Raw genomic sequence first — 15,652 nt, 5'->3', positions numbered from 1 at the left:
CTCCTGTTCTCCCCTCCTGAAGATGAAGGGATGGGTTGATCAGATGCAGAGAACGAGAACACCCTATAGACTGACTTAGTTTGTTTCATTTTCTGCTGTAAGTTCACTCCATTCTATTGAACTCCAGGGGTACCAGTTAACTCTGCTTGAGAAAGAGTGATGATCCCGAACCCTGGGAAGGTGTCTCTGCTACAACCAAGCCAGAATGTCACTACTCTAAGGCATCATTTCTGAACTATACTCTGAGGAGCCCCAGGGGGTTTTAGGGCCCCTTTAGGGGTGAACATTATGTATTGGTTGGGGATAGGGAGGAGGTGTCTTCTTGAACGCCTGTCCACTTGAACCAGACCTGCTCTAAAAGCTACTTTTCTGCAGAAGTCATCTAGACACAGAACCAAGGTTTTCCTTCCCAGCCTGTTGGCAGAATAGACAGTTGAATATTTTCTCTCCTGTTCAGTGATGTGGACTCTGAATTGTCTCAAATGGTCGGAAACTTTCTTGTATGTTCCCTCTACCTCATTTGCAAGAGCAGATCCCTCGTTAAGATCCTGTTTTGACTTTCTAGGTAAATAAGAATGACATCCGGAAGAAGGTGAGGCGCCTGATGGGAAAGTCGCATATTGGGCTTGTGTACAGCCAGCAAATCAATGAAGTGCTTGATCAGCTGGCTAACCTGGTAAGCATAGCCAGGCTGTTCCCTAGGCTCCCTTCCCACTGCACTTGTCGCCTCCCAGGCTTGGGCCTTGTCGCCGAGTGCACGGGCTTCCCTATAGGTCATTTCTTGGCTTGTATATTTTCAGAAAACAGAGTTTTGAAAATAGGGTTTTGAGTCTAGATGAGGCTTTAGTCTTTCTGTTCATCTGTGATAGGATTCTCTGTCCTAAAACCATCCTAGTGCAGCCATTTCAACATGTGGTCTGTGGAGTCCTGAGGATCCACAAGCTGAAAAACTACTTTCATAATAATACTAAAATGTTCTTTGCCTTTTTTACCAGGTTGACATTTGTACTGATGGTACAAAAGCAGTGATAGTTACAACTCCTGGATACCTTCACACCGTGAGGCAGTGTGATGGTAGCCACGGAGGGCCCTCTCAGTTTAAAAAAAGAAAGAAAAATGAATAATAGTTTCACTTAAGAGTGTTCTTGATGAAAGAGTTAAAATTCATTAATTTTATTAAATCTGATCATTGATTATACACCTTTTGAATATTTTATGTGACAAAATGAGAAATATAGAGAAAGTGTTTGTGTTGCAAACCAAAACGATGATTGTTTCAAGGAAAAGCAATTTGTGACAGTTTGAGTTGCAAGGTGAACTGTCAGCTTTGGTCATGGGACATCATTTTTACTTGAAAGAATGACTAACTGGTTATTCAGAGTTGGGTATTTATTTGGCAGGCTTTTAGGCTTGAGTTTTCCTGATATTTAAAGACTTTTCTAATGAGATTGACATTTTTTTAAATAAAATTTTTTTAAACACTCTTTTTTTTTTTAATATGTATTTATTTTTGAGAGAGAGAGAAAGAGAGAGCACATGAGCAGGGGAGGGGCAGAGAAAGAGGGAGACACAGAATCTGAAGCAAGCTCCAAGCTCTGAGCTGTCAGCACAGAGCCTGATGTGGGGCTTAAACCCTTGAACCACGAGATCATGACTTGAGCCAAAGTCGGAAACTTAACCAACTGAGCTACCCAGACGCCCCCAATTTTTTTTTTTTTTTAGAGAGAGATTGCAAGAGGGGGAGAGGGGCAGAAGGGAGAGAGAATCTTAAGCCAAGATCAAGGGTTGGACGCTCAAACAACTGAGCCATCCAGATGCCGCAATGGGATTGATATTAATGAACGTGATCTTTTTTATATTCTGTAATGAAATGTGTCAATATTTGGAAGAGCTGCATAACTTAAACCAGTATTTTCCAAAAGACCACTGTGTGGAATCTGTGTTACAACTTCAAGTATGAGTAAAGATACACTCAAAATGTAAGGCAGACAAATGGATTTAATATAACAAAGTAGAAAATGTTCAGGGGCGCCTGGGTGGCTCAGTTGGTTGAGCATCCAACTCTTTTTTTCTTTTTTTATTAATTTATTTTCAAGCTAGTTAATATACAGTGTAGTCTTGGCTTCAGGAGTAGAACCCAGTGATTCATCTCTTACATATGACACCCAGTGCTCATCCTGAAAAGTGCCTTCTTTAATGCCCGTCACCCATTTACCCACCCTCACGCCCTTCAAGCAAGCCTCAGTTTGTTCTCTGTATTTAAGAGTCTCTTATGGTTTACATCCCTCCCTGTTTTTATTTCGTTTTTCCTTCCCTTTCCCTATGTTCATCTGTTGAGTTTCTCAAATTCCACATATGAGTGAAATCACATGGTATCTGTCATTCTCTAACTGACTTATTTTGCTTAGCATAATACCCTCCAGTTCCAGCCACATTATTGCAAATGGCAAGATGTCATTCTTTTTCATCACCAAATAATATTCCACTGTATATATACCACATCTTCTTTATCCATTTATCAGTTGACTTTGTGATCCCGGGGTTGTGGGATCAAGCCCCATGTTGGGCTCCACGCTCCGCATAGAGCCTAAGATTCTCTCTCCCTCTGCCCCTCTCCTCCACTTGTGCTCTCGCTGTCTCTCTCTTAAAATACTCCTCCCTTTTCCAAATACATATTTGCGAGACCAGATTTTCTTTATATACTTCAACCAAAGCAATGTGTCACAATGGATTGAATGAAAAAGCAGATATGAGAATCCAGCCATTTTTTAAAACCAAACATTAAAGAGATGTGCAAAAATGTAAAACAGTGCCAGTCTTCTCATTTTTGGATGGGGGGCGGGCATATGGTTGTTATTTTAAAAAGTTATTTATATTACCATGTAATGGATGTGTTATTAATGAATGATCAACTACTTTAAAATGAATTAATAATATTTTCAGTTTTAATTTCTAGTATGGTAAATATCTACAAATTTAACTCACATAAACCTAAGCTCTTGGGGATTGTCAATTTTTAAGAGGTATAGGAGTCCCAAGACCAAAAAGTTTGAGAACATGTCCCTAGTGGCCTATAGCCAGCAGATGGCACTGTGCTAAGTAAGCTGATAGGAATTTAATTGCTGAAGCTGGGGTGGGAGGGGTGGGAGGGGCGGAGGGGGAGGGTGGAGTGGGGGCGGAATTCTCGGCCCAGATTGTTCTGTGAGAGAGACATATGGATGTGTCTAACAGATCTCTCTTTTCTCAGAATGGACGTGACCTCTGTATCCGGTCCAGTGGCAGCCGACACATGAAGAAGCAGACATTTGTGGTACATGCGGGGACAGACACAAATGGAGATATCTTCTTCATGGAGGTAAATGCTAGTTCATGCTAGTTCAGATGTCTCAAAGGAACATTTAGGAGTCACAAGGAACTTCTAGAACTGATACCAGAATATTTCTCCCACTTACTCATCTTCGTGACCCATTTATCCATTTAATAGTCAGGCTCTTATGCAAATGATATAATATATGATTCCCCATCATTTCTTTTAAATATATATTGAATAGATGATGTAGTCACATTGTTCCTAAGTCAAGACAACTAAAATGGTAGGCATGGGGAAGCCTTGTTCTCTTTCTTAGCCCTCCGTCTCAATTTCCCATCCACTTGGCCCCTCCCTCCTATAGGTAACCACTTGTATTGGTTTCTTTTGTTTCTTCCAGGGGTACTTCACACACACACAATAGGATGTGCGCATCAGTTCTGATCTTTCTTCTTTCTTACAGAAAGGTAGTGCATCATATCCACTGATCTGTACCTTGCTTTTCTCATTGAACATATCCTGAAGATCTCTCTGTCGGTACAAACAGAGGGTTCTCATGGGTTTTTTCTTTTAGTTGAAGAAGATTTGACATACAAGGTTATATTAGTTTCAGGCATACAGCACAGTGACTCGACAGTTCTGTACATCATGCGTGGCTCACCATGATGAGTGCAGTCACCATCTGTCACCATTATTGTAACGTTATTACAATGTTATTGACTCTATTCCCTCTGGTTCTCATTCTTTTTACAGCTGCGTAGTATTCCATGATGTGACTGTACCATAGTTGATTTAAGCAGTCAATATATATGTGCCCTTGCTTTTCTTCCACGTTTGTACTATTGCTAATGGTGCTACTATGCGTGATGCCATGCCTTCTTCCTTTCACACATGTGCAAGTTATCCAAGAACTCTCAGAGTGGCATCACTGAACCAAAGGAAAAAATGCATTAATGATCTTGGTTGATCTGACTCTGAAGTATCTCCTAACATATAATAGTTCCCTTCCCACTTTGCCATTTATTTTGTTGAAGCAATGTGCCATATGGAGTATCTCACATTCTCACATTCTAGATTTTTTTGCTGATTGCATCTGACTGCATCTCTTTGGTGTCAACGTGTTTTTCCACCACTTGTATTTTTTATAAACCAGTAGTTCAATCTTGAGGTTTGATGAGTTTCAGATTCAGTATTTTGGCAAGAATACTTCGTAGGTGGTGCTGTATATTGCCTATTGTGCCATATGGTCATCTCCCTCCTGGTGATTAGTGGATTTAGATGTGGGCAGCCTGCTCCATCCACTGTGAAGTTCCTCATGAGTCTTCTGAGTTTGCTTATGTTGTTTTTTTTGCCATGCAGAATTTTTTTAGTTTTATGTGGTTGAATTAATCAACTGTAATTTTTAAGTTTACTATTGATTTTTAATAGTTTCTGGATTTTGAGTCAGAGGTAGAAAAACCTTCCTAGGGACACCTGGGTGGCTCAGTCGGTCAAACATTGGACTTCAGCTGAGGTCATGATCTCACGGTTTGTGAGTTCGAGCCCCGCATCGGGCTCTGTGCTGATGGCTCAGAACCTGTTTCAGATCCTGTGTCCCCCTCTCTCTCCGCCCCTCCCCTGCTTGCGCTCTCTGAAAAATAAACATTAAGAAAGAAAGAAAAAAGAAAAACCTTCCTTACTCCAGGATTGTAAAGGCAGTTGCCTATGTTACCTTTATTTCTGTATTTTTAATTTTAAAATGAATCTCTTCTACATAATCGTAGGGACCAAGTACAACTCCCATATAAAGTAGTGAAATCAACTAATTTTTACAAGTATTTCTTCCTTTTGGTTTAGTTGAGTTGGGTTTTCACATCCACAGCTTTTGGAGCAAATAGTTTATCAGACATGAGGCAGGAGTTCTGCCCTGAAGCAGGAACATTCGCGTTGGTGTAGCTGAGAAGGGAGTCATTGTCATGCCACCGTGAAACTTTAGAATTTGGCTAGGTGTCTGCTCGAGTTGAGGGCTAACTTAGGACGTCTGTACCACATGCAGGTAGCAGGTGATTCCTGCCCTTCCCTCTTCCTTTGAAAAAATAAATAGAGAAGATCCCTTGAAATATAGGACTAACACTCCCCACCATACAGGGGAGCCTCGTACAAAGTCCCTGGAGTATGGAATGGATCTGTCACCTCCCAGATCCCTCTCCTTTAAAGTGTCAAATAAGACTGTACCTCACTCACTCTGTCACCCACTACGGTTAGCTTACTAATTTAGCCTTTCTCATCTCTGCACAGCCTGCTGGCCGCATGATCACTTGGAGAGCAATTTGCAAAGACTTAAAAAATCCTATTACCCTTTTTTTTTTTTAATTACAGAAGTAGAACAGTATATGTTGTGAAAGTTTCAAACCATGTAGAAGTAAATAAAAAGTGAAAGTTTCCCTTCACTTCCTTCAGTACTAGGTCTCAGAAGTAACCACTGTAAAAGAGTTTGGGATGATTTTTAAAAATGCATATTTCTATAAATACAATTTACTTATATGTAATTTGGTTTAGTGTTTACAAAAGTGGTATCAAACTACATATATTGTTACATAATTTGATTTTTTTCACTTAATTTATGACTGACATCTTTCCATGTCTACATATTATATAGATCTATCTGTTTTTCCTTTTTTTTCTTTTTTCTTCTCTCTCTTTTTTTTTAAGTTTATTTGAGAAAGAGCATGCACATACAAGCGGGGAAGGAGCAGAAAGAGAGAGAGAGAGAGAGAGAGAGAATCCCAAGCAGACTCCAAGCTGACAGCACGTGCAGTCTGATGTGGGGCTTGAACCCACAAACCATAAGATCAGGACCTGGGTCAAAATCAACAGTTGGATGCTTAACTGACTGAGCCACCCAAGGGCCCCTCTTTTTTCTTTTTTTCTTTTTCCTTCCCTCCTCTCCCCTCCCTTTCCCTCCCCTCCCCTTCCCTCTTCTCTCCTCTTCTCTTTTTTCTTTTCTTTTCTTTTCTTTTCTTTTCTTTTCTTTTCTTTTCTTTTCATTAAGTAAGCTTTATACCCAATGTGGGGCTCGAACTCACAACCCTGAGATTAAGAGTTATATGCTTCACTGACTGAGCTGGCCATATGCCCTTGTCTCCATTTTTTTAATGGATGTTTAATTATCAAGCGTTATATGGATGTATACCATGAATTACTCAATTCCCACTTAAAAAAAAATAATGCTTCATTGAATATGCTTGACTGTATGTCTTTGCACACTCACATGAGAATTTCTACAGACTAGATTCTTAGTGTGAAAATTTCTGGATCAAGCTTATATACATTTAAATTTTTTATAGGGGCGCCTGGCTGGCTCAGTCGGTTAAGTGTCCAACTTTGGCTCAGGTCATGATCTCATGGTTTGTGAGTTCAAGCCCCGTGTCAGTCTCTGTGCTGACAGCTCAGAACCTGGAGCCTATTTTGGATTCTGTGTCTCCCTCTCTCTCTGCCCCTCCCCCACTCGCACTCTGTGTCTCTGTCTCTCTTTCTCTCAAAAATAAATAATCATTAAAAACAAATTTTTTAATAAATAAAATTTTTATAGATTCTGCCAAATTGCCATTCCAAACACTATACCAGTTTACACCTCCACCAGCAGCATAGGCAAGTATGATACTTTATTATCATCATCTTTCAAGCCTAGAAATCCTATGTTCTTATAAATACCTGTCCTGCCCGTCTCCTTGACATTGTGTTCTTAAAGGATTATGGGAAGTCAGGGTAATTGTCTTCATTTTTCACCTGGAGTCAGACTGGGACCAGAACTCAAATTTTTAATTTCTAACTCAACTATTTTGTGACCTTTTTCTTTTTTAAATATTTTTTTTTTTAAGTTTATTTTGAGACAGAGAAAGAGAAAGAGCATGCGGGGGAGAGGCAGAGATAGAGGTGGGGAGAGAGAATCCCAAGCAGGCTCCATGCTATCAGCAGAGACTGTTGCAGGACTTGAACTCATGAACTATGAGATCATGATCTGAGCCGAAATCAAGAGTTGGACACTCAACTGACTGAGCCACCCAGGTGCCCCTGTCATCTTTTTCTTCATAAGGCTTTTAGAGCCTCAGTAACTCTTAACATAGTAGGTTAAACCTGGTAGTCCTGTGTATTCCTTTTTTGTTCACTTAATGTTTATGGAACACATACTATATGCCAGGTACTCTGGGTATGGGGTTACAGCAGTGAATAAGGGAGACATCGTTCCTCTTGCCCTTCCAGGGTTGACAAGCCATCAGGGAAGTCAGCTAATGAAACAGTGTCATAAAGTATGATGAGCGTTATGAAAGAAGATGCTCGGGAGTAGGCAGTCTGGGAAAACATAGCAGAGGGTCTAGGAGTCATGGGTGACCCCTTAGAAGTGACCTTTGAGTTTAGACTTAGAAGAAGTAGGAATGAATGGCTGAAGCGGGGGAGGGGGAGAGTTCCAGGCTGACTCAGAATGGATAGGACTCAGTGATGTAGTGAGAGGCAAAAGGAGTCTTGCATCACTCCTTCATGTCTGGCTTGGGCAGCTGGGTGAATGGTGACACCATTTACTCAACTAGGGGACGCAGAAGGAGGATCTACCCAGGAAGAGATGTGGACTTCAGATTTGGACATGATGAGATTGAGGTGTTGCCTCGAGCCATCCAGAAGAGAGGGATTCAGGAACTCAGGAAGATGGTCTCATGTGGAGAAAGACTTGAGAACCGTTGATGGGGTCATAATAATCATTGCTACATTTTCTATATTGTAATTATTATTATCGTTACAGCATCTAACTCTAGAGTACTTCCTGTGTGCCTGGCTTTGTTCTAAAAAGTCTGTGCACGTTAACTTATTTAATCTTCACATGAGGAAACGTAGAAATGTAGATGCAGGCTAACTTGTTCAAGGTGACACAGCTAAGTAATGGGACAGCCAGAAACCTAATGCAGTCAGATCTTGGAGAATGTTGAACAAGAAAAGAATGTGAAGGAGGACTTCACATTCACTTTCATTTATATCTTCCTGAATTGTATAATATTTTTTGCAGTAAGCATTGCCCACGTGTCACTTGTATGGTTAATTACTTAAAAGATTTATGCAGAGGGGTGCCTGGGTGGCTCAGTCGGTTAAGTGTCTGACTTTGGCTCAGATCATAATCTCACAGTTTGTGGGTTCGAACGCCATGTCAGGCTCTGTGCTGACAGCCTGGAGCCTGCTTCAGATTCTGTGTCTCCCTCTCTCTCTGGCCCTCCCCCATTTGTGTTCTGTCTCTGTCTCTCTCTCAAAAATAAGTAAACATCAATAAATAAATAAATAAATTAATTAATTAAGATAAAAGATTTATGCAGAACTAGGATCAAGGCAGTATTAGAAAATCATTGGTTCCATTTTTTTCTCCTTGGTTAAGTCTGCCATAATCCTCTGCCTTTGCACTCGTCAACAGAGATGATTCCTAAGGTTGGAACATGGCGGCATGAGATACCCTCTTAAGCCTAGAACATCTAAGAGGTAACAGACACTGGTTGAAGTGAAAATTGAAACTCTGGTTGAGCCTCCCTCCTTGCTCACAGGCTCCTGCCAGTGATTCCTTTTCTTCCAGTAAACTTTCTAGTGGACAGTATGCCCAGCAGTTCAGTGTTTGTGCCTCCACCAAAGGAAGACTGTGAACAGAAGGCAGAAAACCTGACCGTGGGGATGCTCCCGGGACCAGCCGTCCCACCCTTTCCCTGTAGCGTGGCCTGGGCTGAAGGAGACTTTAAGAGACAAGCGCCACTGACCCCGCTCTGTGCACTCCTGCAGGTGTGTGATGACTGTGTGGTGTTGCGTAGTAACATCGGGACGGTGTATGAGCGCTGGTGGTACGAGAAGCTCATCAACATGACCTACTGTCCCAAGACCAAGGTGTTGTGCTTGTGGCGTAGAAATGGCTCTGAGACTCAGCTCAACAAATTCTATACTAAGAAGGTACCCGTGAGCTCTGTTTGAGCTGGGGGTGGGCACTGAGGGCGGAGATTGGAGTTTCTTTCAGGGAAGTTAAAATTCCACAATCCGTGTCAGAGCCCCACTCTTGCCTCTGGCTGTCGTGTGGGACACATGAAGCTGTCTCTGGCGCCCTGGCATCGGCCCAGGCCCTTGGCAGCTGTTAGAGAGCAGAGCAGGGGGACTCCGGAAGGCTCGGACGACAGGACAGCTCTCTCCCCCGTGTGCTGCAGTGTCGGGAGCTGTACTACTGTGTGAAGGATAGCATGGAGCGAGCTGCTGCCCGACAGCAAAGCATCAAACCCGGTGAGAAGAGAATGATTCCCCGAGCAAGTGCCTCCCGTTTATCTTTACCCATGCTCCTGCGTGTCCGAGGCCTGACAAGGAAGTCAGGCGTGGGGCTCCCCATCTCCCCAGTCAGCTGATAACCTCCTCCCCCACCGCAGGCCCTGAACTAGGTGGCGAGTTCCCCGTGCAGGACATGAAGACGGGTGAGGGTGGCCTGCTGCAGGTCACCCTAGAAGGGATCAACCTCAAGTTCATGCACAACCAGGTAGGTGCCAGTGGCAGCACAGGCTTCCTAGCCCTGTTTTTCCATCTGCTGTGAGGCTCAGTGTCCGGGTCCCAGTGCTTTCCCAGTGAGCCTGAGGGCCTTTGGGGCCAGTGGGAGGATTGGAGCAGCTGGACCAGAGAGAGAAATCAGAGTGAGGGCACAGTGACGTTGGTGACCACCTTGAAGGTGCAGGGGGGAGCCCGTGTGGGGGGCTGGGAAAGAGGGGGAGCCTTGGTGGCTAGGCTGCCTCCGTCCATTAGACTCAGCACAGTGTGAGTGGGAGCGTCTCACTTGGCCCTTCTTCGCACAGTGTCTGCCTTCCCTTATTCCCAGGGTGTGCTTTTGCTTGGTGGTTTTGCTTTTGAGAGTCTAGACCAGCTGATCTCCTCGCGTGTTGCTGGTGTGCGTGAAGCGTGTGTGTGTGTGTGTGTGTGTGTGTGTGTGTGTGTGTGTGTGTGTGAGTAGCTTGTGTCTGTCCTATCTGGAGGATGTGTGTTTATTTGCCGATTTCTCCTGCTGATTCTTCTTCCTATTCTTTTCGTGCCTCTGAGTGTCCCCACTCTGCCCCCTGCTCCGCAGGCCCCGCTCCCTTTCCTTGACTGGGGAGCACATCAGAATACATCTTTCTCTCATTGTGATTCACTATAGGAGCTGACTTTTTTTTTCTCTTGGTCTTTTAACGCAGTGATACTTTTTCTCTCAGTGGACATTCCTTAAGCTAATTCCTTTCTGAGGCCAGCGCATCATCCCAGGTCCGTTCCCAGTTCTGCCTCTTCACACAAGTGCCTTCCCCACCCCTTCCCTGACGTACTGGTTCCTCTCCTTGAGGTTCTGAGCCAGGTCCGAATGTGTGAAGCACCACAGCCCCTGGCCAGGCAGCAGATACTCAGGGGAGGTGAACATCTGGACTCTGTGGCTTTCTTCCTCCACTGCCATTTTAGTTCTCCTTCTTTTAGGAATCTAACTGGGCAGCTTTGGTGTGATGGGAAACAGCTGCTCAGGCAGTGTACTGTCAGCAGTATATTTACTATCAGTAACATTAATGTATTGAATAGTATACTTGAGACCTTAGGGCCAGCCCAAAGAGAGGTTCACTGAAGTACTTTTCTGGAACATGAAGGTGCCAGCACTTCTTGGGGAAGCGGGCTTCTGACTGCATTTAGAGGCTTCCCCCGATGCCTTACCTTCTGAAGAAGAGATCTTGTTAAACAACAGCCAGATGCCCTCTTCTGGGTACCAGCGTCAGCAGAGCCCCTCTGGACCAACCTAATGTCTAACCATTAGCACCGCATGCACGAGCTGGTCTGTAGTTTAAGGCTTCGCCCTAGAAGAGAGATCCTGCCTATAGGGGGAGTCAGACCCTGACTGATAACGAGATAATGGCCCTGGGGTCCGTCTTCCACCACCTAACAGTCCTTCGGACTTGAAGCATTGGACCCTCTGGGAGAGTCCGACAGAGTGGGGTAACAAGTGGGCCTTTGGAGTCAGGATGTGCTTGGATTCAGAGCCCAGCTTCAGTACTCACGGGCAGATAAACTTTCTGATCCTCTGCCCTCAGCTCGAAAACGAGGGCACTACTGCATGCTGGGCCACATAGGTGTAAGGATAACAAATAGTATTTGTGGAACTCCTAGTAGCTGCTCCTAAGAGGTAGCTGTTACTATATCACCGTGTACTTCTGGGGAGAGCCTGGATTTTGTTTCAAGGAAGATACCAACACCTCCCACCCCAAGGACAATCTGAGGGGAGCTTTGCACCCGTGCCAGCCCTCTGCGCCGGAGGAGGATGCATGGAAGGGTAGAGAGCTGATGGGCTGAGCGGGGAGACCCCTGGGGCACCGTGTCCTCCAAGCGCTGCCCTGGGCAGAGGGTATGGGCGGGCAGCCCAGGACAGCAGAGGGGCCTTCGGGTTGGGTTTGACCGTTAAAACTAACGCCTTCATTTTTCTCCCATGCTTTCTCCTCCGGCCAGGAGCGGAAGGTACATGCCCTTTCTGCTGTCTTCGCTTCTTAGCGCTTTTGAGTTGTGTGTGTGTGGATTCTTTGGTCCTCCCTTTGGGAACTAGGTCTTCCGTGTGTGGGTGGGGCTAGAGCTGGGAGAGTGGGCTTTGTGGGGCAGGGGGAGAGCCTTTGGGCCTTACCCCGCCCTCCCTCCCTCTCTTGCAGGTTTTCATAGAGCTGAATCACATTAAAAAGTGCAATACAGTTCGAGGCGTCTTTGTCCTGGAGGAATTTGGTAATTACACTATTTTGCTCTTAGGTCTGGACTCACATGGCAGTAACTCAAACCTCGGAGCTCCAGAGGAGGGACTAGAGGCAGAGAGAAGAACCACCTCTGCAGAGAGGTCAGGAGGATTAGGAGCGATAGGGAAGAAAAGGGAACCCGAGATGAGCAAAGGGAAGGAGGAAGAAAGAAAAGAGAGACCAGAGCTGCTAGGGAGTGGGTCCCGGAAGAGCAAGTGGCCTTAGACAGGGTTAGAGTTCAGAGATGCCCCTACAAAGGCTCAGCGAGCTGGTGCCACCTTCCCTTGCTTGGCCAGCTGGTGATCAGAAAGTTCTGGGGCAGAGCAGACGGGCAGTTTCCAAGCTCTACTGTGTTCATGTCGCCTGCTGCGATTCTCCTGACAGCCCAGTGCTCCGTGTAGCCACCTGGTGCCGCTCTGGTGTCCCCTGAGCCTCTGCGCTGGAGGAGGGCGCATGGTGGTACCGGCAGACTCACTCTGGAGGGCAGGGAGCCTCGTGGGCCTCAGAGGCAGGCAGGGCAGTTGTAGCTGGAGGCTGGGAGCCAGCCTCCCTGCAGCCAGGCGCTGAGAAGTGGTGTAGTGGGTTCTCACCCTGGGGCTTTGAGTTCCTGCTGTGTTTGTGCTTCATTCTTTTGTGCCCCCCATCGCTGCTATGAAAACCTTCGTTCTCCAGCAGGTAAAGTGACCTCGGCTCGTGCTGCCTCCCCCCAGGCCCCTGCCTGGGCCCTGCCGTGGGTGGGATGGGCTCCCTTCAACCAGACCAGCCGCTCCCATTGCCAGTTGTCTCATCCCTTTTCTCCCCACCCTCTTCCTCTCAGCCTCCCCCCACCCGCGTGCTGGCTCACTCGTTCTGAGTTTTCTCCCCTGTGTGCTCCCTCCTCTCTTCTGCCAGAGAGATATTTGGGGGAATCTTTCAACTCAGAAGAAGGACCTGGGCTTCTTGCTCTACCTATGATGAGTTTATTCCCTGGTTAACCCTGGGTCCCCCTGAGTTCTACCTCCCAGGGTCGGAAGAAGGTGTGGCCAACTCTCCTGCTACCTTTTCTGGCCCCCAGGGTGATGCCATGCCCCCCTGCTCCCCTCTCCAGGGGCCATCAGGATGGCTGTGCCCCGGGGGGGGGGGCCTTACTCCTTCCTCTGGCCAAGCAGAACCCCTGCATGGCTGGGGCAGGGGTGACTCTTAGTCTTGCATTCTGGGCTGTGAACATGTGTGTATTTTGCCTGATGCTCCCTGTCACCTCCCTCCCCGGGTGCTGTACTCGCCTGTCTTCCGCTCGGTGTGTCTGCTCCAGAGCCCTCTGACGCTCTCCCTCACACAGGCAGGCCTGGGCCTCTCCTGCCACTCAGGGAAGGAAACTTACAGGTCTGGTGGGTTGAGTATCATGCCGCTTCTTCATCCAGCCTAAGGACCCTCTGTGTAGAGGCTGGGAGTGCAGGGAACCATGCTTAACATGAACAGTCTCGGGCTGGTCACAGGGATGAGTTCTCGGGCATCTCAGCACGGCGAGAGGCACAGGCTAGAGACAACTCTCAGCCAAAACGTGGGAACGCCCCACCGCAGCTCCGCAGGGCCCTGGACAGTGGCAGTGAACAGGCTGGTGAGAGGCCAGCCCGCTCCCCTGCTGAGGCTCTCCAGGAAGTGGGTAGAGTCACAGCCATGGCACAGGGAGCCACAGCAGGCCTCAGAGGTCTGGCTGAGGAGTCTGGGGCAGCGGCCTCTCATCCAGCAGCAGCTGGACAGAAGCTGGCATGGCCTGAGCCGCCACAGCCGCTGGGACATGCCACGGTGGGGAAGGGGACCCTGGTGCCGGGCGCTGCCGCCTGGGAGAGCCTGGCACTACCGCTCTTAGTTTTGAACTTTCTGTTTTGTCTCTTGCCCGTCCGGTTTTAGTTCCTGAAATTAAAGAAGTGGTGAGCCACAAGTACAAGACACCGATGGTGAGTGTGCCGCCCAACCCCGGCAGGCCAGTGTGCGCAGGGCTCCCTGGGGACCTTCAGACAGGAGTGGGTGGGCCCTCTGAGAGCATGGGGTACGGGGCACTAGGAATGGTTTGAGAGCTGAGTTTGGTCGAGATGCCACAGGTCCAGCTGAAGCCGAAACCAGTCTTCGGCCCTGGGAGAGAGAGACACGCGCGCAGATCCCCTCTCCCGCCGGCCAGCTGTGAGCCCCGAGCCCCGTGTGAGGGCAGAGTTTCCTGCTTGGCAGACCTCCACGCGTGGTGATGCCGGAATCTCAGGAACTTGATCCGTCTGGTTTTCTCTTCCCTCTAGGCCCATGAGATCTGCTACTCTGTGTTGTGTCTCTTCTCGTATGTGGCCGCAGTCCGTAGCAGTGAGGAAGATCTCAGGACCCCACCCCGGCCCGTCTCGAGCTGATGGGAGGGGTCGAGAGCCCCCCAGCCCGGGGGACGTGCTTGCGTCTGCCGTCCGCAAGCGCACCGTGCCGCGCGCGCGTGTCCTCTGCGAGCCCCTAGCCGTGGCTTAGTCGGTCCAGAGTTGTGTGTTTCAGCGTGTCTTAGTGTCTGTCACAGGACTCAGCCGGTTTCCTCCCCCTGCTCCCTCTCCACTCCCAGGAGACCAGCCTCCTGTCCCCTCAGGGCTCAAGAGTGATGTCTGTCTGTCTTTTGGGCCGATGGCTTGTAAGAACTCTGAGTACAGTACGAGCCCAACCTTGCGTGTCCCTGAGACATTTGTGTCGTGGTTCCTCGTCCTTGGTGTTATGACCCTCCAGTGCAGGACTCTGGCTGTCCGTCTCCTCTGATCCGGCGTGACTGGGTCCTGGGCGAAGGCCCACTCGGTGCAGAGTGAGGGGAGCTTGAGACCTGTCCTCCAGAGAAGGGGTGGGCAGGGAAAGGCCGGGAGAGTCACGGGGCAGCAGAGTCAGTGGCAGCCTCCCTCCTTCCTTACGCGTTTCCCAAGCCCGTAGCTGCCGCCTGCCACGGCTTCCCACTGCAGTGGAGCCGCACCGAGGGGCTCCTTCTCGCTGAGCAGCAATTTCCCTAAGGTCTGCTTTGCCTCGGCATGAGAGATCAGAGTGGTTGGGCTGGGAGAGTCCCAGAGACCACTGGCTACCATGCCCGGGAACCAGGTAGGGGAGAGGTGAGCTCAGTGTACACGTCCGTGTCTGCAGGCAGCTGGGTGCTGGAAGGGAGGGATGGCCTGGGAGTGGGCAAGAGGTGATTGTACATATTTCAGCTCTACATTATTTATAAAAAATGTACAGATGTGTGAATGTGAAATAAATGTCCTTAACTCTCCTCGGGCTCCTGACCGCCTTGTATTTAATGACGCCTCCTCTCCGCCCAGGCCTGAGGAAGGCTTTCCCTGGACTCTACAGAGGCATCTCAGGCCTAGAAGGAGGGAGATGAGATCATGCGCATTGGAGTCCTGGCATGCTGAAGCCCCAGCCTCCCACCCCGCTTCCAGGAAGAGGCTATGGGAGGGGCTTCCTGCCCTATGCCCCCCGCCCAGCCCCCCAAGGGCTGCCCTGCTAAGGACTGGCCACTGGAGGAAGCAGCCAAACTGGGCTTAGACATTTGAGCAGAGAGATTCATTTAGCAGTGAAGGAAAAAACCAGGGCC

The 15,652-nt window shown here is 47.8% G+C and overlaps 1 protein-coding gene across 50 annotated transcripts in view; it reads left to right on the top strand.

Moving 5' to 3' along the window:
* The window catches only part of MADD (MAP kinase activating death domain), a 40,833-nt gene extending 25,505 nt beyond the window's left edge, over positions 1-15,328 (top strand). For 32 of the 50 annotated variants that reach the window (XM_053899719.1, XM_053899734.1, XM_053899745.1 and 29 more), the window contains 8 exons: positions 566-676; positions 3,248-3,355; positions 9,098-9,262; positions 9,511-9,583; positions 9,724-9,830; positions 11,995-12,064; positions 13,963-14,009; positions 14,343-15,328. In XM_053899719.1, coding sequence (XP_053755694.1) covers positions 566-676; positions 3,248-3,355; positions 9,098-9,262; positions 9,511-9,583; positions 9,724-9,830; positions 11,995-12,064; positions 13,963-14,009; positions 14,343-14,447 — 786 coding nt within the window. In that variant the 3' untranslated portion in view covers positions 14,448-15,328. The remainder of the gene's footprint in view (positions 1-565; positions 677-3,247; positions 3,356-9,097; positions 9,263-9,510; positions 9,584-9,723; positions 9,831-11,994; positions 12,065-13,962; positions 14,010-14,342) is intronic. The other 18 variants (XM_053899753.1, XM_053899750.1, XM_053899744.1 and 15 more) reach the window with 1 other exon arrangement.
* Positions 15,329-15,652: the final 324 nt, after the last annotated feature.

The sequence above is a fragment of the Panthera pardus genome, unplaced genomic scaffold (genome assembly GCF_024362965.1).
Source record: "Panthera pardus isolate Hobbes unplaced genomic scaffold, ASM2436296v1 HiC_scaffold_12, whole genome shotgun sequence".
Taxonomy (NCBI): Eukaryota; Metazoa; Chordata; class Mammalia; order Carnivora; family Felidae; genus Panthera; species Panthera pardus.
The sequence above is the reverse complement of the archived record's forward strand: the minus strand, read 5'-3'. Positions and strand labels throughout refer to the sequence as shown.